Genomic DNA, 26,003 nt, shown 5'->3' with positions numbered 1-26,003 from the left:
CAGAGGCGGTGGGTGGGGTAAGTGACTCTGGGATTACTACTTCAGGTCCTCCCACAAAGCCCCCCATTGTTCCTTAAAGGGCTTCGTGGCACAGAAGCGCCCACACTTGACCTGGGATCAAACCAAAGTGTTCACAGGCCCAAACACTGTCCTGGGAACACCCTCTTCACTCTTCGCCCGACTGATTTGGAATGTCTGCCGCAAGGAGCATGCAAATTTTAGTTTTTATTTATTTGTTTTTTAGAAAGGTTTATTTTTACACATACAAGAACTTGGGTGAAGGCCAGAGGTGCAGGGGGTGAGAGGGCTCACCAGAGCCAGAATGGGCAGCAGAACAGTAGGAGCTACTGAAATATACTGCTGAGGGGCGCAGTGGGTGATACAGGAGAGGTCACCCTACTCTCAGGCCACAGTGGCAGGGGACAGCTTCATAGTGCTGAGACTTAACCCCTGAGCCACCATGGAAGCCCAGCATGAATATATATATGTATATGTATATATATATATATATATATATATATATATATATGTGACAAGTATATATATATTACCTAATATTAAAATTTTTTAAAAATAATATGTTTATTTTTACATAATTCTGTGTCTTTTTCCATCTCAGTTGTAATCCCCATCTGTGGGCTTCCCATCAGCAAATCACCCGTGTGCCATCACCATAGTCCAGTGCACTCCCCCCGCCCCAATTTTTGATCCCATTCCCCTCTCCATCCCTGTATAATGTCTCTGGTATTTAGTTGGTCATTATTATTTCCCTCCTGCCCCCAGTCCTTTACAGCATGAATATTTTAAAGTAAAACATTGCATTGCAGTCAGCCTTAAAAAGAAAGGAGGTTCTGTCACCTGCTGCCACGCGAGGGACCCCGAGACCCCAAGGATGTGATGGAAAGCCCGATTCCCGGGCTGCGTGAGCCCCAAGCAGTCAGGGTGCTGGAGACAGAAGCAGCAGGATCTGGCGGAGGCCGGGAGTTAGTTCACGGGTAGAGAGTTGCAAATTCACTGGAGGAAAGTTTCTTGTGTTGTTTCACAACAGTGTATGAGTCACACTGTTGAACATGCCCTCAGGAAATAATGAAGATGACCAATTTTAGGTCAGTATTTTTCTCTACCATTCAAAAACATTTTTTCCCCCAGCAGAAGGGGGGGGGGAGGAATGTTCTATCAAATTTGGTTGAGTTACCAAGTGTTTATAAAACTGTATCATTTCAAGAGTACAGATTCACACCTCCAGAGGTAACACCGTATTGTTTAACGGCAAAACAATATTAAGATAAACTCGAGATGAAATTCAGAAGAAAATCCCCCCTCTCGCCCCACTCCCCGCTCGCTCCTGGCTTCCCCTGGGGTTCCCTCTGGGTCTAGTCCGGATGCAGCGAATTTCAGGAACGAGAGCCACGTGCGCTTTCCGCGGGTGATTGTGCGCGCGTCCTGCTGCCCAGACCCTCCTGATCGGCCTTTGCGTGGCTCTGGGCAGTGGCATCAGCAGCGCCCCGCGCGCACTTCGCCGGCTCAGGCCCTCCCTCCCTCCTCCTGCTTCACCCCAGAGTACATCAAGATGGCAGACCAATACGTGCCCGTGCCCGGAGGACCCAACAACAACAACTATGCCAACGTGGAGCTGATCGCGGACATCGCCAAGCGAATCCCGGTGCAGGCACGCTGGGCGGGGCGCCCCGGGCCCCACGCCCCGAGCTCTGAGCACCGCGATTCCCCAGTTCAGAGGGGTGGGGGGGCCGGGTCCCACGAGCCTGGCAAGTCCAGAACCGTTATGCCAAGGAAGAGCTCTCGGTGAGTGTTGGGAGATGGCGCTGGAAAGAGGTCTCCATTCCCACCTCTTTGTGTTTGCAGGCGGTGTGGGCTGGCTGGGGCCACGCTTCCGAGAACCCCAAGCTTCCGGAGCTCCTGCGCAAGCATGAGATTGCTTTCTTAGGTAGGGTGTATCTTTCCCAGATATGTGGGGGTAGGGTGTTGATGGCACACTCGGCTGGGTCAGATTCCCTTCTTGGAGCAGCCCTGTAAAGTGGGGTCCGTTTGATATTCCCACCTTATAGTTTCATTGTCCGGTGAGCAAACCCAGGGGTGGGGGGAGGGGGCAGAATAGGTCTGTCAGCTCAGGGAAAGAGGAGCCATTGCCATGGTGACCATGGTGGAGTGATGCTGGGGTATGTAGAACCCCCCTTAAGGTTCTGTTGCCAGTGAGATGCTAGCCATGTTCAGATTTCTTTCTTTCTTTATTTTGAAGATTGATTTATTTATACATACAAGAACTGGGGTGGGGGTGAGAGGACTCATCAGGGCAGAATGGGGAGCAGAACAGGCGGATCTACTGAAGTACACTGCTGAGGGGAGCAGCGGGGAGATAGGAGAGGTCTGCTGCGCCATGTGGGTCAGCTCCCTGGCCGGGGATGGAACTCGTGTTGCAGTGGCTGTGGATAGCTTCTTAGGGCTGTGCTTTAATCTGCTGCACCACCAGGGAGGCCCCCATGTTCAGATTTCTAACCAGGTCTGGAGATCACATTTCTGACAAGGTCCCACTTTTGCTTGGCTATTCTCAGACCTGTAGGATAGCCTAACCCCTTGGGATGAGAGCCCCTCATCTCTGCTACTTGTTTGGTAAAGTGTGTACACTTGTTTGGTCACTTGACAATAACGGTTTCAGGATCTGTCTTTGTATTTATAAAGCTGGTGTAATTGTGCCTTCTGACATCCCTGCATAGTTTAGAGACATTAATTTGCCATAGTAAATCCTGTTGCTGTCCCTTATCTCTGGATCCATAGTACACACATGTGTGAAGTGTCTCAGTGCAATTCAACACCTAGTATTCACCTTGCTGCAGTGGTCTGGGCCTGCTGATGTCTCTGTTAGTAGTCAGTGATGGCCTATGACAGGGACTCTCCCAATCTGTATTTTTTTTTTTTAAAGATTTATTTATTTGTGCATACAGAACTGGGGTACAGGCCAGAGGCTCAGGGGTGGCGAGAAGCCTCACCAGAGACAGAGCGGGGAGCAGAACAGGCAGATCGAGGAAGTACACTGCTGAGGGGAGCAGCGGGCGGGTCAGGAGAGGTCTGCCACGCCATGTGGTCACCTCCGGGGCAGGCGGGAATCGAACTCATGCGGAAGCGGCTTTAGATTCTCAGTGCTGTGCTTTAACCCGCTGCGCCACCAGGGAGGGCCCTAATCTGTATTTTTAATGCCTGTGGAGGTTGAGAGTGTAGCCCAGGAACTGGCAAAGCACAGTCCACAGGCCAAATCTTGCTCACTACCTGCCTTTGTAAATAAAGTTTTATTGAAACATGGCCCTAATTATTCACTTATGTCATGTGAATGGCTGTTTGGCTCTATACAGGCAAAGTTGAGTATCTCTGAGAGTAGGATCATGGTGTTGAAAATATTTCCTATCTGGGTCACTCTAGAAAACTTGCTAACCTGTGGTCTAGTGTTTTTCAGGGTCTAGCTTGACCCCTTGGTCTCATCTTTTGCCTTCCCCCTTAAAGTAAGTTTTGTCTATGCTGCAGTAGCTTAGGTTTTAACCAGGCCCTGTTTCCAATCCACATGTGTTGGGAGTTGGACAGATGAAGTAACAGAATAGCAGATTCTTTTCTTCTCCAGCTTGATGTTAAACTCCTTGAGAGCTGGCTTGGCCTGTGAGGATCCCCTGCCTGACTCGATTCTGCTTCCTCCTGTCCCTCCTTTCTCAGGCCCTCCCAGTGAAGCCATGTGGGCCCTGGGAGATAAGATCGCCTCCACCATCGTGGCTCAGACGCTGAAGATCCCAACGCTACCCTGGAGTGGAAGTGGTAAGGGATCCTGAGCTTCAGTCTGGGGGACTCCTCAGCCGGTGCTTGTTTACTGTGAGGAAGAGTGGGGCGTGACAGGAGCATGCTTTTTTCTCTTTCATTTAAAATCTTTAAATTGTTGGAAAAGTCATAGAATGTCACTGGAGACAACTTAGGCAATATGAGAATTACAAGAAGGAAATAGAAAACATCCATAGTCCTATGGCTTGGTCTTCAATATTTGTTATATTATAGGAGCCTTCTGGCCTTTTCTTCAGGCACATCCTTTAAAAAAAATCAGAGATCTTTTATTTACTATTGAATTGCTTGTGCTTTCTTTCCTCACTAATCTTTCTGTGTCAATAAATATAGTTTACAGCATTTACAGTGCCTATATATGACTATGTTATATGGATATACCATGATTTATTTACCAGTTCCCTATAGTTGTACTTGAGGTTGTTTCCACTTATTTTGTTCTAATTTTTAAAATATTAAAAGTAACAGAGCCTTAATAACCTTATAGCTAAATTTCTATGCGTATTTTAATCATTTCCTTACGTTAAGTTTCAAAGAATGGGATTTCCAAGACAAATTTTAAAATAAATGGGAAAAAGTCTTAGGAATTTCTTATTCAGTTTAATATTTTTTCCTTCTAAAGATTGAATTTTAAATTTGGAATGGAAAGGTTGTTTTTAGAATCTTTGCAGGGTCTTGGAAAATAATGATTTCATATATGAATGACTCCTTAGGGTAGAATCAGATTTTCTTTGTTCTTGTTAAACTCTGAATTTCTTAAGCTTGATTTCCAATTCAGAGTTGAGTCAGCCTCCAGAATGAAGGACTGTGTCTGTACTCTGTGCTCTGTCTGCAGGGGTCCAGGGTGCCAGAGCCTGTGTGAGGAGAGGCCTGGCGTCTGTCACATGGCTGCCTTCCCTGGGAGGATTCAGTTTTCCTTTTGGTTCTCTAGGTCTGATTGTGGAGTGGGCAGAAGATGACCTGAAGCAGGGGAAAATAATCAGCGTCCCGGAAGATGTTTATGACCAGGGTTGTGTGAAAGACATAGATGAAGGCTTGGAGGTAAATGTCGAGTCTGGGGTGGGAAGTGGGGAGAACAGGACACCAAAACCTCCCCTTGTTCTGGTCTGGGTGGAAGCTGTCTAACGAGACCTCCGTGTCCTTTGCTCCACAGGCAGCGGAAAAAATTGGTTTTCCATTGATGATCAAAGCTTCTGAGGGTGGTGGAGGGAAAGGAATCCGGAAGGCCAAGAGCGCTGAGGACTTCCCAATCCTTTTCAGACAAGTGAGCCATTTTTGCCGCCTGTTTCTCCCTCTGCCTCTGGAAATTTTTTTTTCTTCAGCTGTTGGCCACCAGATTATTTCCATCAGCATGATTCTGTCACAATCAAGAGAACATTTGTGGGAGTTGGAATGTTGCTGTCTTAAATGAGCATTTCATTCTGGGAATTCCATTTTGCATTGCCCTAGACACTGTTCCCTTAGGTGTTCAATTTGTGAATCAGTCTGGCTCTTACTGATCTCACAGAGGGGCCAGCATCTCTTTTTGCCTATCAAGAGATGAAATGATTTTTAAAGATTTATTTATTTATTTATGCATGCAAGAACAGGGTACAGGTCAGAGGTGAGAGGATTCACCAGACCCAGAGTGGGGAGCAGAACAGGCAGATGTACACTGCTGAGGGGAGCGAGGGGACGAGATAGGAGAGGTCTGCTGTGCCATGTGGGTCAGCTCCCTGGCCGGGAATCGAACCTGTGTTGCAGTGGCTGCTGATAGCTTGAAAATACTGAGACAACCCCAAGAGACAAAATAGTTTGTAATCTTTAATAGCCTTGGCATTTTTAATACAGCTAGACAATCGATTTTTTATTATAGGAACTAATTTATACCACTTATTTGTAGCTGATTTTCTACTTTTAAAACACTGGATCTATGATTAGCCATGTCTAAAAAGCATCTACACTGGCAAGCTTCCCATTCTTAATCCATCTACTTTAATATGTCTAGGTTTTCTCCTACAGCTTGTTTACAGATATATTTTAAAGACTTGCATTCAGGCTGCATACTTTTTTTTTTCTATATTAAAAGATGTTGGAAGGAAATTGTATGTTATTAGCGTGCTTGATGGGGCATTACCTTTAGGTGGTAGGGTTAAGGGGGAGATTCACTTTCTACAGTATGTATATTTACAATGACAATATAATGTCACAAGAGAGGGAAAACAAATCTGAAAGCTCAGTGACTTTGTGGACACCATGACTGCTCTTGCCCAGCCCTGCCTCCCAGGGGTCAGCGCTCTGCCTCCCTCCAGGTACAGAGCGAGATCCCGGGCTCCCCCGTCTTCCTCATGAAGCTGGCTCAGCACGCCCGTCACCTGGAGGTCCAGATCCTTGCCGACCAGTACGGGAACGCCGTGTCCCTGTTTGGGCGAGACTGTTCCATCCAGCGGCGGCATCAGAAGATCATCGAGGAGGCTCCGGCCACCATCGCCACGCCGGCTGTGTTTGAGTTCATGGAGCAGGTGGGCCTGTGGCACCAGGAATCGGGTGAGGGGCGGGCAGCTCTGGAGAGAAAGGCCTTCTCAGCTCAGGGCCAGCCAGCGCTTTCAGAGGTCTTGCCTTGCCAGCCCGGGGTGGGTGACCAAGAAGCTTCCGGACCCTTTCGTGAGGACAGCTCCCACCTTGTGGTTTATCTGAGTATGATCTCCATGGTCCCAAAGTCCTTGACAGTCTGCATCAGCTGGGAACTCACAAGCCATCACCCATGCCTGAGAAAGCCAGTGGGACTCCCACCTTGTCGTTCTGCAGTGTGCCGTCCGCCTGGCCAAGACGGTGGGCTACGTGAGCGCCGGCACCGTGGAGTACCTCTACAGCCAGGACGGCAGCTTCCACTTCCTGGAGCTCAACCCCCGCCTGCAGGTGGAACACCCCTGCACCGAGATGATCGCGGACGTCAACCTGCCAGCCGCCCAGCTACAGGTGGGGCGACGGGCCCTGGGCTTCTTCCGTTCGGGGTGGGCCCCCATCCTGCCCAACTCGTGGCTGGCTGCCCCTGGGGAGGCCTGGTGGCTGAGTGCTTTGAGGAAAGCTCAGGCTGCTTGCTTAAATCCAGGACAGCAGGCAGCTTCCATTTCACAGTCTTAACACCGGAGTCTTTCGTTAGCAGTGGTTCCTCAGTCTTGTTCTTTCGCCCTTGACCTTGGCGTTTGTGAAGAGCTCAGACAGCATGCCCGTCCCGCGGACTGGCCTGGTGGTTTCCTCCGGATGAGAGCCACTCCGGCATTGACCGTCACCAGTGACGCTGGGTCCTTCCAGCGGGCCAGTCAGACAGCGCAGCTTCTCCAGCCCGGGCCTGAGGCCACGCTGGTGCTCATCATGTTTTCTCACCTGGGCCTCAAGCCCATCTTGCCCTGCACCCTTCACAAGCTGTGTGCTGCAGGCGCTCGGGCTTCCTCCGTACCTCCTGAGCCCTCAGAATCTTGGCTGTTGATTGGCACGTGGGGGGCCTGTGTCTGTGAAGTGCGTGCTGGAGCGAGCTTGCCGAGCAGCGTTGTGTACCTGCATGGGGAGGCCCATCACGCTCCTGGCCCCACAGGGGGCCTGGCGGGCCACTGTCACGTAATCGGCCACTCTGGACCAAATCATTCTTGTGGTTTCTGGACGGTGTCTGCTCGTCCTTTGAGGTTTTTCTTTGTCTCTTCATCTTCCATGTGGCACAGCTGTGTGCACACTAGCGGTCCAGTGTGACTGACACCGCTCACTGCACCCCTCCCTCCAGAGTTCGTTGTCAGAGGGTCTGGGTTCCCGTGGGGCTGACAGGACGGCTTTCTCTATTCCAGATCGCCATGGGCGTGCCTCTGCACCGGCTGAAGGATATCCGGCTCCTGTATGGAGAGTCGCCGTGGGGGGTGACGCCCATTTCTTTTGAAGCCCCTGCCAACCCTCCCCTCGCCCGTGGACACGTCATTGCAGCCAGAATCACCAGCGAAAACCCAGATGAGGCAGGTTGTGGGGCCCCTGGGCTCTGGCCAGCTCCAGTCTCCCAGTGGGGGGCAGACCCCATGTTAACCTCGCAGGAGAATCCTGGGATTCTCAGGTACAGCAGGAATCGGGGTGCAGGAAGGCCAGGGCTTACTGATGAGTAGTGAGTGCCAGGCCGGTCCCCATGCACCTCCTGGATCACTCACATGGCCGCACCGCCCCACCTGAGAGGTCAGGAGGTTGGGGTCCTGCTCCGTAGCCCCGGACCTGCTGCCCCTCTGCCTGTGGGCTGTGAAGGCCACATTGAGCTTTGGGACAACGAGCCACAGGGTCCAGAGGCCAGATCCTTAGAAGTCTGGCCTCAGGAACGTTTTGCTGCAGCGTAAATGCAGCCTGGTCTCTGGTCAGGACTCTCTTCATGACTCAGTCTCATTTGTTCTCAAAACCCATCCAGTAGGCTTCAATCAGAGCTTACATGTTTCTAATGGATGTCAACTTACCATCGAGAAACTGGGGAGAAGAAGAAACTGGGTTTTTCCCCTCCCTCTTTTAATGACAGAATTGTGATATCTGTATTAGTTTCAGATGTTTTGTTGCAAACAGTCAGCCAGCTGTGGTGATGGACAAGCAAAATAGCAATTTCTCAAAGGAATGATGATCCATTCACAGGTGCCTGGGAGGACAGAGGACCAGGTGTGGACATGACCTGGGCACTTGGAACCTTCCAAGTGGGCACTCTAGGCACCTCTGTCAAACAAATGCCGCCATCACACACTTGACGAACCTAATTCCAGAGAGAGCGTCCTTGTCCACCCCCTTAACAAAACTGCGCTTTGAAGCTAGTGGAGGTCACTCCCCTGGCCAAGAAAAGGGCACCAGCGGTGTGTTAGCAGCAACAGGCACTGGCTTAGCTATCACAGCCTGCTGGGATTCTCATAATCCAAAATTGGAATCCAGTCTTACAGCTCTTCCATGTAAACAACTTATTATTGAAAACAGCCAGTCTGCAGATTTAGAATGTAGGCCTTCACCCTGTTCAGAAGCGGTACACTCTGACCCACGTTAGGTCTGTATGCCCGCCCCACCCACACCACCGCCACTTTCGTGGTGTGTTTTTTTTTTTTAAGTTTGTTTCAGTACAAATTGCAGGACTTGACGTGCTGACATGGCCACACGCCTGGTAGCTTCACCACACCCCTACTGAGGCTTTTATGGCTCATGCAACACTTTTGTTTGTGGGGTTTCCTGGAACTTAATTCCGATGAAAATATATCTGGGCTAACAATTTCTCGCATGTTGCTTTTCCTGCCTCCACTTCCAGGGGTTTAAGCCAAGCTCTGGAACGGTCCAGGAACTGAATTTCCGCAGCAACAAGAATGTGTGGGGTTATTTTAGCGTGGGTGCCACTGGTGGCTTACACGAGTTTGCTGACTCCCAGTTTGGGCACTGCTTCTCCTGGGGAGAGAATCGGGAAGAGGCCATTTCGTGAGTATCTCCGGCTCCTTCCTCCCTTCCTCCTCTCCTCCTTGCTCTCTTGCCTCTCTCCTCCTTGAAGCTGTGGCTTCAGATGCAGCAGCAGAGCTGCTCACAGGAGCTGCATCACAGAGCAGACCCGTCATAAACCCTCAATACTGAAGTCCAGGAACATCCTGCCCTCTGCCTGTGTGTGGGAGTCGTGAGTTAGAATGAGCTCACCAAAGCTGTTTGGTTCTGAGCGGATGATAGGTCGAACCAAAGGAGCTCCAAAGAATGTTCCAATTGATCACAAAGGTTTAAAGATGTAGAGTGTCATAGCTTTAAAAATTAAAAGGCAGGGGCCCTCCCTGGTGGCGCAGCGGGTTAAAGTGCAGCACTAAGAAGCTAAAGCCACTTGAGCATGAGTTCCATCCCCGCCTGCCCCGGAGGTGACCACATGGCGTGGCAGACCTCTCCTGACCCGCCCGCTGCTCCCCTCAGCAGTGTACTTCGTCAGTCGGCCTATTCTGCTCCCCACTCTATCTCTGGTGAAGCCTCTCACCGTCCGCACCTCTGGCCTGTACCCCAGCTCTGTATGCATAAATAAATCTTTTTAAAAAAGAGGCATGTGTTCAGGGGACGTCTTTAAATGTGAACCTCATATAGTTCCTGGAGAAACCCATATTGACAAAGCGGTGCCTGAATTCCAAAACACCTGCCTCTTCCATTGCTTCTGCCTGGCCTTGGGCACAGAAAGATAAACATCAATTCAGTGGTCATGGAACATCCCTGTGCTGGTGGTCACCTGCCCTCTAGAGTGAAAAAGCCCGAGGATGTTGAGAACGTTGCCTTGAAGAGACGTTAAAGCCTGTCTGTCCAGGGCTCTCGGTAGTGACCTAAAGTGAGCTTGGTGGCTGATGAGTGGCCTTTCTTTGCCTGCCTCAGATTCTTGGTTTTAACCATTTTGTGTTGATGCCTCTGTCGAATGGGGAAGTAACCGCTGCCTTTCCCCCCAGGAACATGGTGGTGGCTCTGAAGGAGCTGTCCATCCGGGGCGACTTCAGGACCACGGTGGAGTATCTCATCAACCTGCTGGAGACCGAGAGCTTCCAGGGCAACGACATCGACACTGGCTGGCTGGACCACCTCATCGCCCAGAAAGTGCAGGTTGCGAGCCGCATGCGTGCCCCCAGGGTGGAGGCGCCAGCTCCCCGGGGCCTGGCCAGCGTGGGTGCTGACGCTCAGTCTTTCCTAGGCCGAGAAGCCAGACATCATGCTCGGGGTGGTGTGCGGAGCCTTGAATGTGGCCGACGCCATGTTCAGAACCTGCATGACGGATTTTTTGCACTCGCTGGAGAGGTCGGTGTGAGGGTGCTGCTCTTCCCTCTGGGGGTGGGCAAGGCAGAAGGGGCTTGATGTAGGGGAAATCAGTCCCAGGCGGTTCGTGAAGCCTCTTACGCCCTCGCCTGTGAAATTTCTTGGGTCAGTCCCAGCTGGCCTGGAAGATCCCTGAGGGGCGCCTCGCGGCCAAGGCAGCAGTCCACACAGACACTGCGTGTGCTCATGTGGGCCAGTGTGCGGTCCGTCCTGAGGGCGAGGAGACGGGTGTGGTGGGTCCCTTCCACAAACCGTCCTTTCCCAAACCCTCACCCGAATCAGTGACTGGTGAGCTGGAGCAGCGCACTCTAGAACAGGCCAGGCCTTCTCGGCCTCAGCACACTGACATCTTGGTTGGGGGGGTGGGGGGTTAGCGTGGGGTCTGTCCCGTGCATTGTGGGGCCCCGTCCACAGCATCCTCCCTCCCCCTGAAGTCTGGACAACCAAGTCTATCTCCAGACATTGCCCAATGTCTCAGGGCGGGGGCAGAATCACCCCCAGTTGAGCACCCCTGTGTTAGACAAAAGGAAATAACGGGATCGAAGCTTCTGGCTCTTAGTTACGTGGCTGGCAAGGGCAGCCCGGTGCTGGCTTCACTCTTAAGTGGGGAGCAGGGGTTTCACGTTGTTTCTGAGAAGAAGCCGCTGTAGAAAGTCCTTGAGCGTTTCCTGTCCTTGGCCGGGGGTCCCAGGGGTGTCGATTTCCTTGGCGTTGTCCACGTTCTCTGCCTTTTTGCCGATTTAGTTTCGCTAGTCCAGCCAGGTATAAGGGTGTTGGGAAGGTCGAGTTTTAAAGCCCAGGGGGTGGCCACAGAGTCCTCGTTCTCTCTGAAGGGCGACCGCCGGCCTGTCTTCCGTTTCAGGGGCCAAGTCCTCCCCGCGGACTCTCTGCTGAACATCGTGGACGTGGAGTTAATTTACGGCGGCATCAAGTATATTCTCAAGGTAAGGCCTGGTGTTTCTCGGCTGTCTCTGGCGCTCTGCAGGGTGAGGGGGTTTGCATTTCTGCAGCGAGCCATCCCTGGAGTGGCTTTCTCATGCTTGGGCCCCAGGCCTCCCCGTGCGTTTCCACTGTGGCCTTGAATCAAACCCTTGGAGTTCAACAGTGGAGGCCCCGGGAGCAGCTCACACACGACCAGTGTGGGTCCCCCAAGGCCGCTGAAACAGTCCCCCCACTGCTGGGTCAACAACAGCATTTCATCTTCTCCCAGTTCTGGAGGCCGGAAGTGCAAAGTGCAGGCTGGGCCTGGTCTCTCCGCGGGCTGGGGAAGGACTGCCCCGTGCTTTCCGGCCCCTGGTGGCCGTGGGCAGGCCCTGCGTCCCCTGGCTTGTGGGCGTGACTTCCTGTGGCCGCCTCTCCACGTGTGTCTGTCTGCAGGCGTCTTCCTCCTGCCACTGTGTCTTTGGTCTCTTCTCAGAAGGACAGCAGTCTGTAGATTTGGGCCCTGCCCTGGTCCAATGTGACTCCTCTCACTGCTTAATCTGCAAGGACCCTGCTGCCTGAAGGGTCACACTCTGGGGTTCTGGGAAGAACACTGGGGGGACGCTGTCCGACCGAGTGCAGAGGTCAGCAGGATGCTGAGCTGGCGGGGTGTCCGGGCAGCTTCCCGGGACTGTGCGACAGGTTTGTGCCGTCGGCACCAGGGATCAACGTGTGGGTTTCTGATCTCTCCCTGCTCGTCCTCTGGGGCCCTGGAACTGACCCAGGGTTACGTCCTGCATCAGAGGTGGGTGGTTCCCTTCCTGGACATGCAAAGGCAGTTCGGCAGAGCGTGTCAGGGAGTATCTGAGCTTTGTAGTCAAGTGGGGGAGGCGGGCGGAGGGGGGCCGGGAGCAGTCAGGGTGGCCTGGGGGGCCATCTCCCCGCAAGCCGCCCTCTGCTGGTCACTTCCTAACCTCACCTCCCGGGAGGGAGAGGAGGCGAGTCTGCTTCCGAGGCAGGTTCCCTTTTTCTAAACGCTGCCAGTCACTCACATACCATGTAACTTGGGGGTGACACTTTTACTCTCCCGTCTTGCACATGCTTCACTCACCCTCCACCACACCTCCCCTGCCATGCCCTCCTGCCCCTCACCCCCGCTCTCTCCTGAACCATCCCCCACCCTCGCCGCCCCTGCAACCAGTGTGTTTTTCTCTTAAGTCTAAGATTTGTTTCTGTGGTGCTTGGCCAGTATGTATTTTGGTTATTTACATTCCAGCTGATACCTGGGTTCACACTCTAACTTACTCCACTCAGCGTGACTACCTCCCGCTCCATCCACTTGGTCCCCAAGACACTGTCTCAACTTGCTTCAGCTGCTGTGTAATATTCCACTGAGTGTCCACCCCATGATTTCTGTATCCAGTCATCTGTCTACTTCTACTACATCTTTAAAAAGATTTATTTATTTTAATTTATTTTTATATGTATTTACATGATTGTTCATTTTACAACAATGTTTACTTCCCCTCCCCCTCCTGTCATCGCCACAGCCCCCCCACATTCCTCCCTCCTTCTGATCCCTCTCTGTCCCCCTCCCCTGTGATCGCTGAAGGTTTATTTATTTATTTATACAGAACTAGGTATGAGCCAGAGGTGCGGGGAGGTGAGAGGCTTCTCCAGAGACAGCCGGGAGCAGTTGTAAGCCCCGAGGGCTTCTCTGACTTCAGTGAGTTTGTACTGAAAGAGCCACATAGGTGCTCCTGCGCTGGACGGGGCAGTTGGACAGGGCAGGTCTAGAGTGTTCTCTGTCAGGTTATTACAGCACTAGTTTGTTAAGGTGCTGGCTTGGTCCTAAGTGTTACCTTAGACAAGCGAAGTTACCTTGACTTATGTTGCCATAAAAAGCATTGTACTAAATACAGCGATGTTACTATCTTTTGTCACAAAGTATGTATTTATGAGGATGAGGGCGCTTTCAGTGTTTAAGTTTTCTGAGTGAGGGCCAGGTGGGCCTTCGGCCGTCTCTAGAGTTGCCGGTCTCGTTTCTGCCCTTGCAGAGAACCCCGGCCTGTGTCCAGGCCACTGGTGCGGACCCCGGGCTGCCTTGCCTGGTGTGAGATGCCACTTCTTCTCCCCGAGGACGATGCTTGGAGAAGGGCATCCGAAGGGACCCCCCCGCCACTGGGCGGCCCGCTCTGGCCTCCCGGGGAAGGGTGGTGCGCTTCTCTGAGCTCTCTCCACCCTCAGCTGCTCTCTTGGGCGAGTGAGGGCTGGCACTGGAGAGACGGGGTGTCCACCCTGGCACTCCCACCACGGACTGCACTGACCCTTGCTGTGGATGGGGGCCCTGGGGGCACAGGCACAGCCGGCTTTTGAGCTCAGGAGGGGACGTGACGGCTGTCACGCAGGTGGCCCGGCAGTCCCTGACCATGTTCGTCCTCATCATGAATGGTTGTCACATTGAGATCGACGCGCACCGGCTGACGGACGGCGGGCTGCTGCTGTCTTACAACGGGAACAGCTACACCACCTACATCAAAGAAGAGGTGGACAGGTATGTGGGCACTGGGCCGGCTCGGCCTTGGGGGTCTGTGTGCAGTGCAAGGGCTTCTGCAAATCCCCACGCCTTTCAGGTGCACTCATGGCTGGAGTTTCATGCAGCAGGCAGGCATCCACGGAGGCCCTAGGAGGCCCTTTTCTAGTAGCCAGGGAATACACAGAGCTGAATGGGACGTGGCTCCCGGCTCACAAGCCTGCCGGGCTGTGACGAGGCGCCAGCTGTCGGTGTCTGGGCCAACGGAGCGAGGCTCAGGAGAGACGGCCATCCCGTCCCGTGTAATGAGGTCTGCTTGTCCCAGCACCCGGCTAGGTGTTGGGCTGGGGTTATGGGCAGGACGTGGGGCCGGTTGGGGAAGATGGACCGGGCAGCAGTGTTGTGTGTGCTTGGGTGGAGAGACACAGGGTGGTCCAGGGAATTTAGCACAGGGGCGGCACCAGGAAGACCCAGAGGCCCCACTGCAGTGTGTCAGACACATGGAGCTTATGCGGCAGAATGTGGAGCACCCAGCGCAGATCCCTGCGGGGAGGGCCGTAGGGTGGGGCCGGGTACCCAGAGGCCCCAGGCCTGTGAAGACTCCTGTTGGGGTGTGGATAATGCCTGCCTAGTCGTTGATGTTTTGAAGAAGGGGGACTAGAGTCATCCCAGGATGGTGCTTTATGGCCCCTTTGTAACCCACACTCTGTTGGTGAGAACATGCGAGGTGTTTACAGTAAGCTCCGGGCAGGGGGCGAGCGCTCCCCAGTTCAGTTTTGAGGTGCAGACTTTCAGTCGGCACATATGTATGCATTTTATTTTATGTATGTGCTTCTTTAAAAATTTTATAACAGTTTATTTTTACATCATTTTGTACATTTTTTTTTTCCATCTCAATTGTAATCCCCACGGGTTTCCCATCACCAAGTCACCCGTGTGCCATCACCATAATGTATGTGCTTTTTTGGGTAATGATTTATTTATTAATACATACAAGATTGGCCCCTCCCTGGTGGCGCAGCGGGTTAAAGCACAGCACTAAACTAAGAAGTTAAAGCCACTTCAGCATGAGTTCGATCCCCACCTGCCCGGAGGTGACCACATGGCGCAGCAGACCTCTCCGGACCTGCCCACTGCTCCCCTCAGCAGTGTACTTCATAAGTCAGCCTGTTCTGCTCCCCACTCTGTCTCTGGTGAATCCTCTCATTGCCCTGGCCTGTACCCCAGTTCTGTATGCATAAATAAATCCTAAAAAAAAAATACATACAAGACAGGCTAGAGGTGTGGGGGGTGAGAGGGTTCACAGAGTGGGGGGCAGCACAGGCAGATTCACTGAAATACAATTCTGAGGGGAGCAGCGGGGAGACAGGAGAGGTCTGCCACACCATGTGGGTCAGCTCCCTGGCCGGGGATCGAACTCGTGCTGCAGTGGCTGGTGGCATCTTCATAGTGCTGAGATTTTAACCCCTTGCGCCACCAGGGAGGGCCCCTCTGTGTTTCATTTTGTAAAGGTTCTCCCGCCTTTCCCAGTTTTGCTGAGAAATAACGACCGTGCATTATTAAGTTGAGATAATGTGAAGGTTTGATTCCTGGGTGTGGTGCAGTGATGGCCTCGGGAGGGCCAGCTGAGCCCGCCTTCTCAGATGGATACCTAAGAAGAAAACAGAAAGGGAAAACCTGGCTCCTGGTGACGAGAACCCTGGGGGTCTCCCAGCCCTTCTGTCCTGTGCCTGCTCGGCAGCGTCTCTGCCCGCACGCCCCTGCTGCTCGCATCCCCAGTCCAGGCTGCACGTCCGTGCCTTTGACCCCTTGACCCCTCCCTGCAGTGTGTGTTTTCCGCCAGACAAGGGTCACACCGTTGGCTCACCTGTCATTCCCAGTCTCTGGGATGACTGTCAAGTGCCACCGTTTGGACAGTGGGCACCTGCAACCTCACACTGCGCCCCACTCACGGCTGCCCTTAGGAAGGGAAGGTACTGTCCAAAGCCCCGCAGCCCGCTGCGCTCTCCAGTCTCCCTTCCCCGCTGCTCTGCTTCTCTCCCAGTTACCGAATTACCATCGGCAACAAGACCTGCGTGTTTGAGAAGGAAAACGACCCCACGGTCCTGAGATCCCCCTCGGCTGGGAAGCTGATGCAGTACCTGGTGGAGGACGGGGGCCATGTGGAGGCTGGGAGAAGCTATGCAGAGATGGAGGTGACCGCCCTGGGTGGGGCTGCGGCCGGGCCTCCTCCTGCGCCCCCCCAAAGGGGCCCTTTGGCATTGTCTCTGCACCTGGGCAGATGGACCTGAACCGCCGCCCATCACCCCCTCACCCTGGCCACTGCCTGCAAATTCCTGAGAGCCAGATGTGGGGTTCAGCTCCAGTTCCCTGCAGTACTTAGAAAACCTCAACAATCTGTACTTCCTGCAGATGAACAAGCACTGATAAGTTTCAGTGATGGCGAAGATTAAAAAGTGTTTTTGCCAGCACTGCATGGCAGACTCTGATGGAAGCTTTTCACGGCATGTCTCCTTCAGTCTTGCCAGTAACCATAGCTGATAGGCACAGACATGGTCCCCAGGCAGGCCAAGAACCCGCTGCAGGGCACGCGGAGCCAGGGCTCAGCCCGCCTTTCAGGCCCGGCTGCCCAGGAACGCCACGATGATTCAGGGAGCAGATGTGCAGCCACAGCAGGGTTCACGTTGTTGCCTCCTGCTTCCTGCTCTGAGTCCCCATTTCACAGCGGTAGACTGAGGCTCAGAGAGGGAAAGGCATGCTCAGTGATGGGGGAGGATGCTGGGGCCTCAGCCCAGCCTGCGTACCTAAGCTGTGTGCTTCTGAGCAGAAAGCGCGGTCCTGTCCGCGGCCCACATCCCCAGGTACATCTGTGCCGAGTCTGGCCAGGCCGGGGCCGGTGGCTGTACCCAGAGCCTGCTCATCTCACCAAGCGTCTTCAGAGGGGTTTCGTTCTACCTGTAAAGACGGGGCCGTTCTCAAAATGCACCACACTTCCAGGCGGTGTATGTCACTCACCCTACATTCATGATTCAACTATACTTCTCGGACAGGGACATTTCTTAAAGTACCTGTTTTCATGTCTATAGAACGGGCACAGTAAACTCCCTCCCTGGCTGGCGGAGCAGGGGGAGCTGCCTGTGACCACACTGTGCCTGCCAGCTCCCTCTGCCTCCCCACTTGCGCTCTCCTGGGGGGTCTTTCTGTCTCAGTGCCACAGTCCCTGCTCCAGAGCTGCTCTCCCTGGGTCACGCTGGGTGTCACATACACAGGCCAGCCCTAGTGGGCTCCGCCTTATCTTTTCTTTCTGCAAACAGGTGATGAAGATGATCATGGCTCTGAATGTGCAGGAGAATGGCCGGGTGCATTACATCAAGCGCCCGGGGGCCGTGCTGGAAGCCGGCTGCGTGGTGGCCCGGCTGGAGCTCGATGACCCCTCTAAGGTGCACTCGGTATGTAGCGCCGGCACAGCCATCCCCGCTGCTCAGGGTACAGGGTCTCCGCTGCGCAGTGAACCGAGCCCACCTCAGGCTCCAGCAGCCCTCCGCTGGGGCAGTGATCCCCGGCTCAGCTCTCAGCAGGCGCCATCCCACTTAGAGGAAATCCAAGTTCTTATCACCAACAAGACCCCACATGGGCTGCCTCCCACCTCCTTCTCTGGCTTCATCCTCTCTCCTCCCTCTCGCTCCAGAATCTTCCACCCCACAGCCTGCTGCCTCTCCCTGGAAGGACCTTCCTGCGGACATTTATCCTGCGAGTTCCACTCGTGTCATCTGCCCTGTCGGGTCTTCCTTCACTTCTCCTTTTAAATTTTTTTTAAAGATTTATTTCTTTATTCATACAGAACTGGGGTACAGGCCAGAGATGCGGAGGGTGAGAGGCTTCACTAGAGACAGAGTGGGGAGCAGAACAGGCAGATCAACGAAGCACACTGCTGAGGGGAGCGGCAGGCGGGTCAGGAGAGGTCTGCCGCGCCATGTGGTCACCTCCGGGACAGGCGGGGATCGAACTCATGCGGAAGCGGCTTTAGCTTCTCAGTGCTGTGCTTTAACACGCTGAGCCACCAGGGAGGGCCCACCTTTTAAATTTTTTTAATGGATTTTATTTTAGGACTGTTTTAGATTTATGGAAAATTTTGAGAAGATTGTATAAGTTTCTCGTGTCTCCTCAGGCTGAGCCGTTCACAGGAGAGCTTCCCTCCCAGCAAACCCTGCCGATCCTCGGGGAGAAGCTGCACCAGGTCTTCCACAACGTCTTGGAAAACCTGACCAACATCATGAGTGGCTACTGTCTGCCAGAGCCTATTTTTAGCATAAAGGTGGGTCTCCGTGCAGGGCCGGGGTTACTCCACACACAGCCGTCAGTCCTTGTGACGAGCCAGAAAGGTTCACTCCGAAAGATCAGAGGCCTGTGTTCATAGGCAGTCCATCAGATGGAAAAGGTTTTGAGCAGACCCCAAGACAGAGCCTGCCACCCCTCACCACATGAGTATTTCAGCTAGGTCTTCACACGAGCTGCAGTCCTGACGGTCCGCTTTCAGATAGCAGTTCTCAGGTTTGCAGACTCCTGCAAAAGACCCAGGGCCCCGAGCTGGACACCACCGTGGATCATCCCGTGCCACACACACAGCTCACAATAGCACGTCATGGTGATGGTGCTGCTGCCATGGCCACCCTCTGCCTAGCCTGCTGCGTGCCAGCTGCTGCTCTAAGCACTAAATGTTCACTAAGTCACTTAACGTTCCTGACAACCTGTGAAATAGGAACTGTTATTTCCACTTTATAGTTGTCACAATGGAGGCAGCAGGCAGCTTAGAAATTTGCCCACTTCCGCATGGGGAGAGAGAAATGGGATTTGGGCCCTCACCGTTTGGCTGACACAGACTCGGTCTTGACACTTGCTGGTGCGGCCTTGGCCCGGCTGGTTCCCCTCATGGCAGCACGGACTCGCTTGGCACTTGCTGGTGCTGCATCACTTCACTTTTCACCTCGCCACCACCCTGTGGCGTCGACGTCTTTGTCGTCCTCATTCAAAGGCCAAGGTCTCGGCCACCTGGTGCCAGAAGCGTTGCCGCACGGCCGTTCAGTGTCTCTGGGGCCGATGGCCTGGCTGTGCTTTCTGGCTGTGATTCTTGCTAGTTGGGTGACTTTGGGTCACTTAAGTAACCTCTCTGGGCTTCAGATTCCTCAAGTTGGTCAGGTTTACACCTACTTCATGGGGGGTCTAAGGCCCCAATAAGAACATGCCAGTAAAGGTCTTAGAACAGGGTGTAGCTCTCAGCAGAGTCCTACAAAGCTTAGCTCTTCACGAGGCCTTCTGCTCCACCCTCACAGCACACAGGCTCTCTGGGTGCATGGGAGGGGCTGGGGCCCTCCTGCTGGGGGAGGTGGGCATTCCCCAGGTGGTCAGGGAGCCATCCCACCCTGGACAGTTCCAGAGGCGGCGGGGTGTCCATCTCTGGCTACTTGAGCACAAGGGCTTGGATGGGTTGAATGTGTCGGCGTGCCAGTGGTGGGTGGCAGTGCCCATCCCCGAGGCTCCAGCGTCAGCGGGGTGGGTGCTGCCGCCCCTGTGCAGCTGAAGGAGTGGGTGCAGAAGCTCATGATGACCCTCCGGCACCCGTCGCTGCCACTGCTGGAGCTGCAGGAGATCATGACCAGCGTGTCGGGCCGCATCCCCGCCCCCGTGGAGAAGGCGGTCCGCAGGGTGATGGCGCAGTACGCCAGCAACATCACGTCGGTGCTGTGCCAGTTCCCCAGCCAGCAGGTGGGTGCCCGCCCGAGCCCAGAGCCCATGCACCTCGTGGGGCACGCAGCGCCCCTCGGTCCCCACGCCGGCCTCCAGCCTAGGCGGGCTTTGTGAGACCACTTCCAGCCGCAGACATTGGGGTTGGAGCTTTCTTCTCCCCTTCCCTGGGGAGTCACATCCCCCAGTACCGGTTGCGATGAACATAGTTACAGTTCCACGTCCCGTCAAACTCTGATTCGGAGGTGAGTGAGCAGGTGGTGCAGAGAGCAAGCACTGACAGGAACAACCAGGCAGTCATGAGTTGTTCTGGCTGGGTGGTAGCTCTGGTTCTCTCCAGACTTTTATAGGGGGTCGTAATTTTACAAACAAAAGGCATTCCAGGGTGTGGAAAATACCTCTAGTAACTCAACATTGACCTCGTTTTGTTCTTTTTTGGGGGTGGCTTGCTTTTCATCAAGCATTTTATTTTAATTTTTTACATTTTAAAAGAACAGGCTTATTAGGAAAAGGAGAAAGAAAAAGAGAAGGTCTGCATCGTTAGAGGTGAGCAGGAGGGCTGCCAGCACTGCTTTGCAAAGGGAAGGCTTGCGAAGAGTGACCGAGCATTTTAAAGGTGTCGCGCCCTGGGGAGCGCCCCTATCCATCTGGGTGGCAAGGCCGCCCACCGCCCTCTCAGGTCCCCACATGGGAGTGGTCTGTGGCAGTGGTCAGCGGAGGGCAGGTAGTTCCCGGAGGTCAGCCACTCCAGAGAGTGGGGGTCGTCCCACCACACGAAGCACTGACCTGTGGGCCACTGGGAGGACCTGGAGGCAGGTGCCCAGTGAGTGAAGCCCGACACCTGTGGCATCTCGTGGATTCTGTTGTCGTGAATGTCAGGCAAACCCATGAGGAAGAAAGTAGGGGGGTAGTTGCCAGGCGCTGGGCGCTGGGGAGGGGGTGAGGGGTAGAAGGGTGGGGGCTGGCTACTGTGGCAGTAGGGTTTCTTTCTAGGGTGAGGAAAAGGCTCCCCAATACAGTTAGATAGTGGTGGTTGCACAGGTCTGCAGAGAGACTGAAAGCCACTGAATTGATTGTGCACTTGAAAAGGGGGAGGAATATGATGGTATATGGATTATAGTTCAACTCAAAAGTATTTTTTTTTATTATTTTTTTTAAGATTTATTTATTTGTGCATACAGAACTGGGGTACAGGCCAGAGGCTCAGGGGAGGTGAGAGGCTTCACCAGAGACAGAGTAGGGAGCAGAACAGGCAGATCGAGGAAGTACACTGCTGAGGGGAGCAGCAGGCGGGTCAGGAGAGGTCTGCCACACCATGTGGTCTCCTCCGGGGCAGGCGGGAATCGAACTCATGTGGAAGTGGCTTTAGATTCTCAGTGCAGTGCTTTAACCTGCTGCGCCACCAGGGAGGGCCCTCAACTCAAAAGTATTAAGAACAAATCTCTCCGGGACCCCCATTTGAGAAAAATACCTTCCAGGAACTTACACTGAGGCACGTTAAAAAAAAAAAAATTGGGGCTCTCCCTGGTGGCGCCACGGGTTAAAACATCACGTTATGAGGCTCTCCGAAGCCACTGCAGCATGAGTTCAGTCCCGGTCAGGGAGCTGACCCACATGGCGCGGCAGACCTCCCTTGACCCACCCGCTGCTCCCTCAGCAGTGTACTTCATCGATCTGCCTCTTTTGCTCCCCACTTTGTCTCCGGTGGATCCTCTCACCGCCCCTGCACTTCTGGTCTGTATCCCAGTTCTGTATGAATAAATAAATAAATCTTAAAAAAAAATTAAACAGAGCCTCCCTGGTGGCTCAGGCGTTAAAAATAGCACTGTGGAGCTATCAATGCTCAGGGAGTGACCCACATGGCACGGCAGACCTCTCCTGTCTGGCCCACTGCTCCCCTCAGCAGTGCACTTCAGTACATTCACCTTTTCTGCTCCCCACAGTCTCTGGTGAAATCTCTCACCCCTGCACCTCTGGCCTGTACCGCAGTTCTTGTAGGCATAAATAAACTAAAATAAATAAATAACAAATATTAAACAAAAAAAGATTTTAAATACTTTTGTTGTCATAAACATTAAAAATCAGTTATAAAAATAGAACCTCCCCAGCCAGCATCCTCATTCTCCTCGGGGCTGGAAATTCCCTCCTCTTTCCCTTCAGCATCCAGGTTCGCGAAGAGGTGTCACTGTAATGTGCGATGATGGAAAGAACTGTGTGCATTTCAATGCAATGTTATCACTCTGAGCTCTTGAATTCCTCAGGCAATTTGTCGGGGTGCACAGGGCTATTTCTGGGCGGCCAGAGGTCTGCGGGCTGGGAATTCTGGTTTTGGAACATGCCTCTTGGATGGTGGCTGCTGCATGGCAGCCGGACTGTGCAGGGGGTGACCAGACCTGTCCTCTCCCATCCAGATAGCCACCATCCTGGACTGCCACGCAGCCACTCTGCAGCGCAAGGCCGACCGGGAGGCCTTCTTCATGAACACCCAGAGCATCGTGCAGCTGGTCCAGAGGTGAATCCGGGGCCCTTGGGTGGGGGGCGGGGTTATCACACTCAGCTGTCCCCTGTGCTGGGCCATGGGGCGCCCTGGCCTCTCAGCGGAGGCTCAGGCTGGCCCTGTGGTTGGCTGCCTGCTTAGGGCAGGTCGCTGACCTCCTTGGCCACAGAGCTACTGCCCACGACCCGACTGGCACCTTCCTCCCTCGGCCAGCGACACGTGGGTGCAGCCACCAGCCCTTTCTTCCTGTTTCCCCCACTTGGAAACCGCGAAAGCCCGGCTGGCGGTGCTGCATGCCGGGGAGCGGGTGGTCACTGAGGCGGCCCCTCCCTGTCCAGATACCGCAGCGGGACCCGCGGCTACATGAAGGCGGTGGTGTTGGACCTGCTGCGACGGTATCTCCACGTCGAGCACCATTTCCAACAAGGTGAGGGCCGCCGTCGGCGCCGGTGAGCAGCCCTCGGGGCGGGAGGGCACAGCCTCACCAGCGCGTCCTGCCTTCTGTCCCCCTGCAGCCCACTACGACAAGTGTGTGATTAACCTCAGGGAGCAGCTGAAGCCGGACATGTCCCAGGTGCTGGACTGCATCTTCTCCCACGCACAGGTGGCCAAGAAGAACCAGCTGGTGATCATGCTGATCGTAAGCAGAAAGGGGTCCTGGGCCCCGGGTATGGGGCGCTCAGGGGCCTGCAGGCTCCCTCTGAAAAAGGCCAGCGGGTAAATGTTTTCGTTTTTGTCCGCCGTCGATCTCTGACCAACTGCATGTTCTAGAAGCATCTCCACTGGGAAGCTTCAGTTTGGCCTGAGAAAATACTGTTTCACTACTATTGGGGTTCTTGGGTGGTTTTAAAGCTACTTACACTGCCCTCGGGCAGCGTCCCCAATAAATACTAGAGCTGAGGAGCAGGTGGGGACATTGGCCCTGGAGGAGGGAGGCCCTGAGGGACGCTCGCAGCGCCCTACTCTGCCACGCGCCCTGACTAGCCCTACAGATGTTAACTCGTCCTCATTCGAGTCCCCCCATGCGAGGTGGTGTCCGCTCTCTCCTCCCTTGGGCCAGGCACGTGCCATGGCCGCCGGCTCTGTGGCAGCGCTGTGGGTTCCGCCCGCCGCCTGGCCCAGGCTCGGCTACTGGCCAACCTGTTGGCTGCGCGGTCTTGTGCTGGGGCTGTCACTGGCCTTCTTGGACAAGCGGGGAATTGATTTGCTCTTTTTCTCCTCCTCAAGTAAGTCTTTCACAGCCACACAGTTTCCCCTTGATCTAGGGTCAGATAAGCCCCTTGGAAAGTGTGGGGCCAGCAGGGAGTGGGAGACTTGGCCTTGGCTCACAGCAGGAAGGGGTCCCACCGGGAGGGCCAGGCCCAAGTATCGGGCTTGGGGCCTGCGTCTGCTGCAGCTTCTCGGTCCTCCTGGGCAGCGTGGCAGCGGCAGTGGACAGCAGTGGACAGCAGGCAAACCATGGGGCGTGGGGGTGGGGCCTGGTCCTGTAAAACAATGTTTATAAAAACAGGCCGGGGCCGAATCTGGGCCTGGCTCTAACAGTCAGCACTCAATTCACTGGACGCACGAATAGCGTATTTTTATAAGGAAGCGTTTGAAAATCTCTGTTGCAGCTGCTCCGAATCTTAGCTGCCTGACTCCACTGGGGTTGGGGGAGAGGGGCGGTTTCTAAACACCAGCTCCCTCCCCTACCCGGGTCAGGACCCAGGCACTCGCCCTGTCTGGAAACATCCCCAATGGGGAACGTAAATGTGGCCTGTATATTAGAGAATATTATTACATTATTGTTCGGGTTCTTGGGTGTTTTAGTGGCTCTCTAGTTAGTGGGAGATCTTTTTGCTCAAGGAGGTACCTTCTGAAATAATGGGAAGGTCCTGGTGTCTGTCACTGACACTCAAAAATAAAGTGCGTGTACATCTGTGCGTGTGTGTGCATACGCAGAAAATCACACAGTAACATGACAGAAGCTTAACGGTTGGTCGGTGAATCGGGGTGATTAGTGAAGGGGGTTTCAAGGTGCTGACTTTGAATTCTTATGTAGTTATAAAATCCTCCAAAATTAAATTGGGGGCAGAGCTCCCCAAGTGATGGCAGTTCACAGGATTGGGACCTTAGAGCCACGGAGATAGTGGCCATGGAGGGAATTTCATTGAGAAAAAATAGGACACTTTTCAAAATTCCTCTTTTGGGTGACATTGTAAAGGCCACGTGTTGGAAAAGCAAGGCACGTCTCTCACCTGTGACGTCTGCTGGCAGCCAAAGGCCGAGGGCCCAGTCTGTGGCTCACTCTGCTGCTTTGTGGCCCTGCACATACCGGCTTTCCTGGGCCTGCAGTCACTAAAAAGCACGTGTTCCAGAAGATGGCCTGGGGACAAGGGCAGCTTGGTGGTCTGGCCCAGCTCAGAGGCCTGGCACACTTGCTGGGGGCTTCTTGGGGCAGGGGACGTCAGTGCCGGACCAGCCGTGGTTCGGGGACGTGAGAGACCACTGTCAGTGCCGCTGGTGGGAAACGTGTGTTCCTTGCACTGAATGGTGTTTGGGGCCTGGGAGTCAGGGTTCACTGAATCATTACTTTGACATGAAAACTGAGCCTTTAAGATCAGTTTCTAAAAGTCACCTGCCCTAGGACTTAGTCACAAAACAAGGGGAACTTTATACATGACACGGGGAGCGAAGACGTACGAGGCGAGACACTTCACAGAAGCCGAGGAGAAAGGAAGATGGCGCTTGGGTCTTGTATGTGGAGCGCCACAGCTAGATTAAAAAGGGTTTCGCTCCAACTTCGCTCGGGTCTTTCACCTGGTAGGCGTCCACTTGCCAGGCTGATGGATAGCACCTGCCTGCTTGAGCTGGGGGATGGCGGATAAAACAACGCAAATCAGAATTTGGGAGGGAGAGGCTTAGAATAAATTTCCACGAGCTCTCTTCAGCACAGACGTGCTTGGTGTTCGTGCACATGTGTGGAACATTAATATGTTGAAAAGTCTCTGATCATAAAAACAGGTTGGGCTCCTTCTCACCAGGGAAAGGCAGAGACAGGTGTCGCAGGAATGCCTCACGGCCCTGCTTTCTGGAGATCTCTCATCCCGGCCGACATGGGGGGCCTGGTGCTCAGGCATCCAGGTTCCAGCATCACTGGCCTGCCCCAGCCCCTCAGACCTGCGCCCCTCCCGCATGCGGGCATAAGGGGAGATGCAGAGACTGGCATCACAGAGCCCTGGCCTCCAGCGGCAAGGTCCGTGCTTCAGAACAGAGAGGGGGCACACGTACAAACTTCATTTTACTTCTGGCAGATTCCTCGCCTCCTGCTAGAAGCCACCCTTGACCTCTTTGACCCGGGATGCTCCCCATAGCCTGGAGCTGCCTGGGAGTGGCTTCCCACTCAGAGCCTCTTGCCCTGAGCCTCCCGTGTGACCCTAACTCTGGATCTGACAGGTCCTCTGAAGCTGCGAGGCCTTAAGTCAGTGTGTGAGGCAAAGAGCACAGGCCTCGGGACAGAACAAACCTGGCTGAAATCTGGTGCTGCCTTGCCGTTCTGGTCCTCAGTTTCCTAATCTGTAAAATGGGGATCATGAACTCTCATTTCTCAGAGGGTTGGGAAAACTGGGGAAATGAATGGAAGGGTCCAGCCGCCCGCCTGGCACGCGGTCACGGTTAAGAGCGTTGGCAGGCAGAGGCCTAGTT

The 26,003-nt window shown here is 54.0% G+C and overlaps 1 protein-coding gene across 1 annotated transcript in view; it reads left to right on the top strand.

Moving 5' to 3' along the window:
• Positions 1-26,003, top strand: part of ACACB (acetyl-CoA carboxylase beta) — an 86,604-nt gene that overhangs the window by 22,909 nt on the left and 37,692 nt on the right. The window contains exons 4-23 of the mRNA XM_012731034.1: positions 1,560-1,669; positions 1,864-1,945; positions 3,718-3,816; positions 4,766-4,875; positions 4,988-5,098; positions 6,126-6,335; positions 6,622-6,792; positions 7,653-7,814; positions 9,116-9,279; positions 10,266-10,416; positions 10,505-10,608; positions 11,489-11,570; positions 13,956-14,101; positions 16,125-16,275; positions 17,395-17,529; positions 18,249-18,395; positions 19,655-19,843; positions 22,234-22,334; positions 22,658-22,746; positions 22,835-22,959. Of these exons, the coding sequence (XP_012586488.1) occupies positions 1,560-1,669; positions 1,864-1,945; positions 3,718-3,816; positions 4,766-4,875; positions 4,988-5,098; positions 6,126-6,335; positions 6,622-6,792; positions 7,653-7,814; positions 9,116-9,279; positions 10,266-10,416; positions 10,505-10,608; positions 11,489-11,570; positions 13,956-14,101; positions 16,125-16,275; positions 17,395-17,529; positions 18,249-18,395; positions 19,655-19,843; positions 22,234-22,334; positions 22,658-22,746; positions 22,835-22,959 (2,639 nt within the window). The remainder of the gene's footprint in view (positions 1-1,559; positions 1,670-1,863; positions 1,946-3,717; positions 3,817-4,765; positions 4,876-4,987; positions 5,099-6,125; positions 6,336-6,621; positions 6,793-7,652; positions 7,815-9,115; positions 9,280-10,265; positions 10,417-10,504; positions 10,609-11,488; positions 11,571-13,955; positions 14,102-16,124; positions 16,276-17,394; positions 17,530-18,248; positions 18,396-19,654; positions 19,844-22,233; positions 22,335-22,657; positions 22,747-22,834; positions 22,960-26,003) is intronic.

This window comes from Condylura cristata, unplaced genomic scaffold, assembly GCF_000260355.1.
Source record: "Condylura cristata isolate star-nosed mole 26May11 unplaced genomic scaffold, ConCri1.0 scaffold00029, whole genome shotgun sequence".
Lineage (NCBI taxonomy): Eukaryota > Metazoa > Chordata > Mammalia > Eulipotyphla > Talpidae > Condylura > Condylura cristata.
This window is presented reverse-complemented; position numbering and strand designations above follow the sequence as displayed.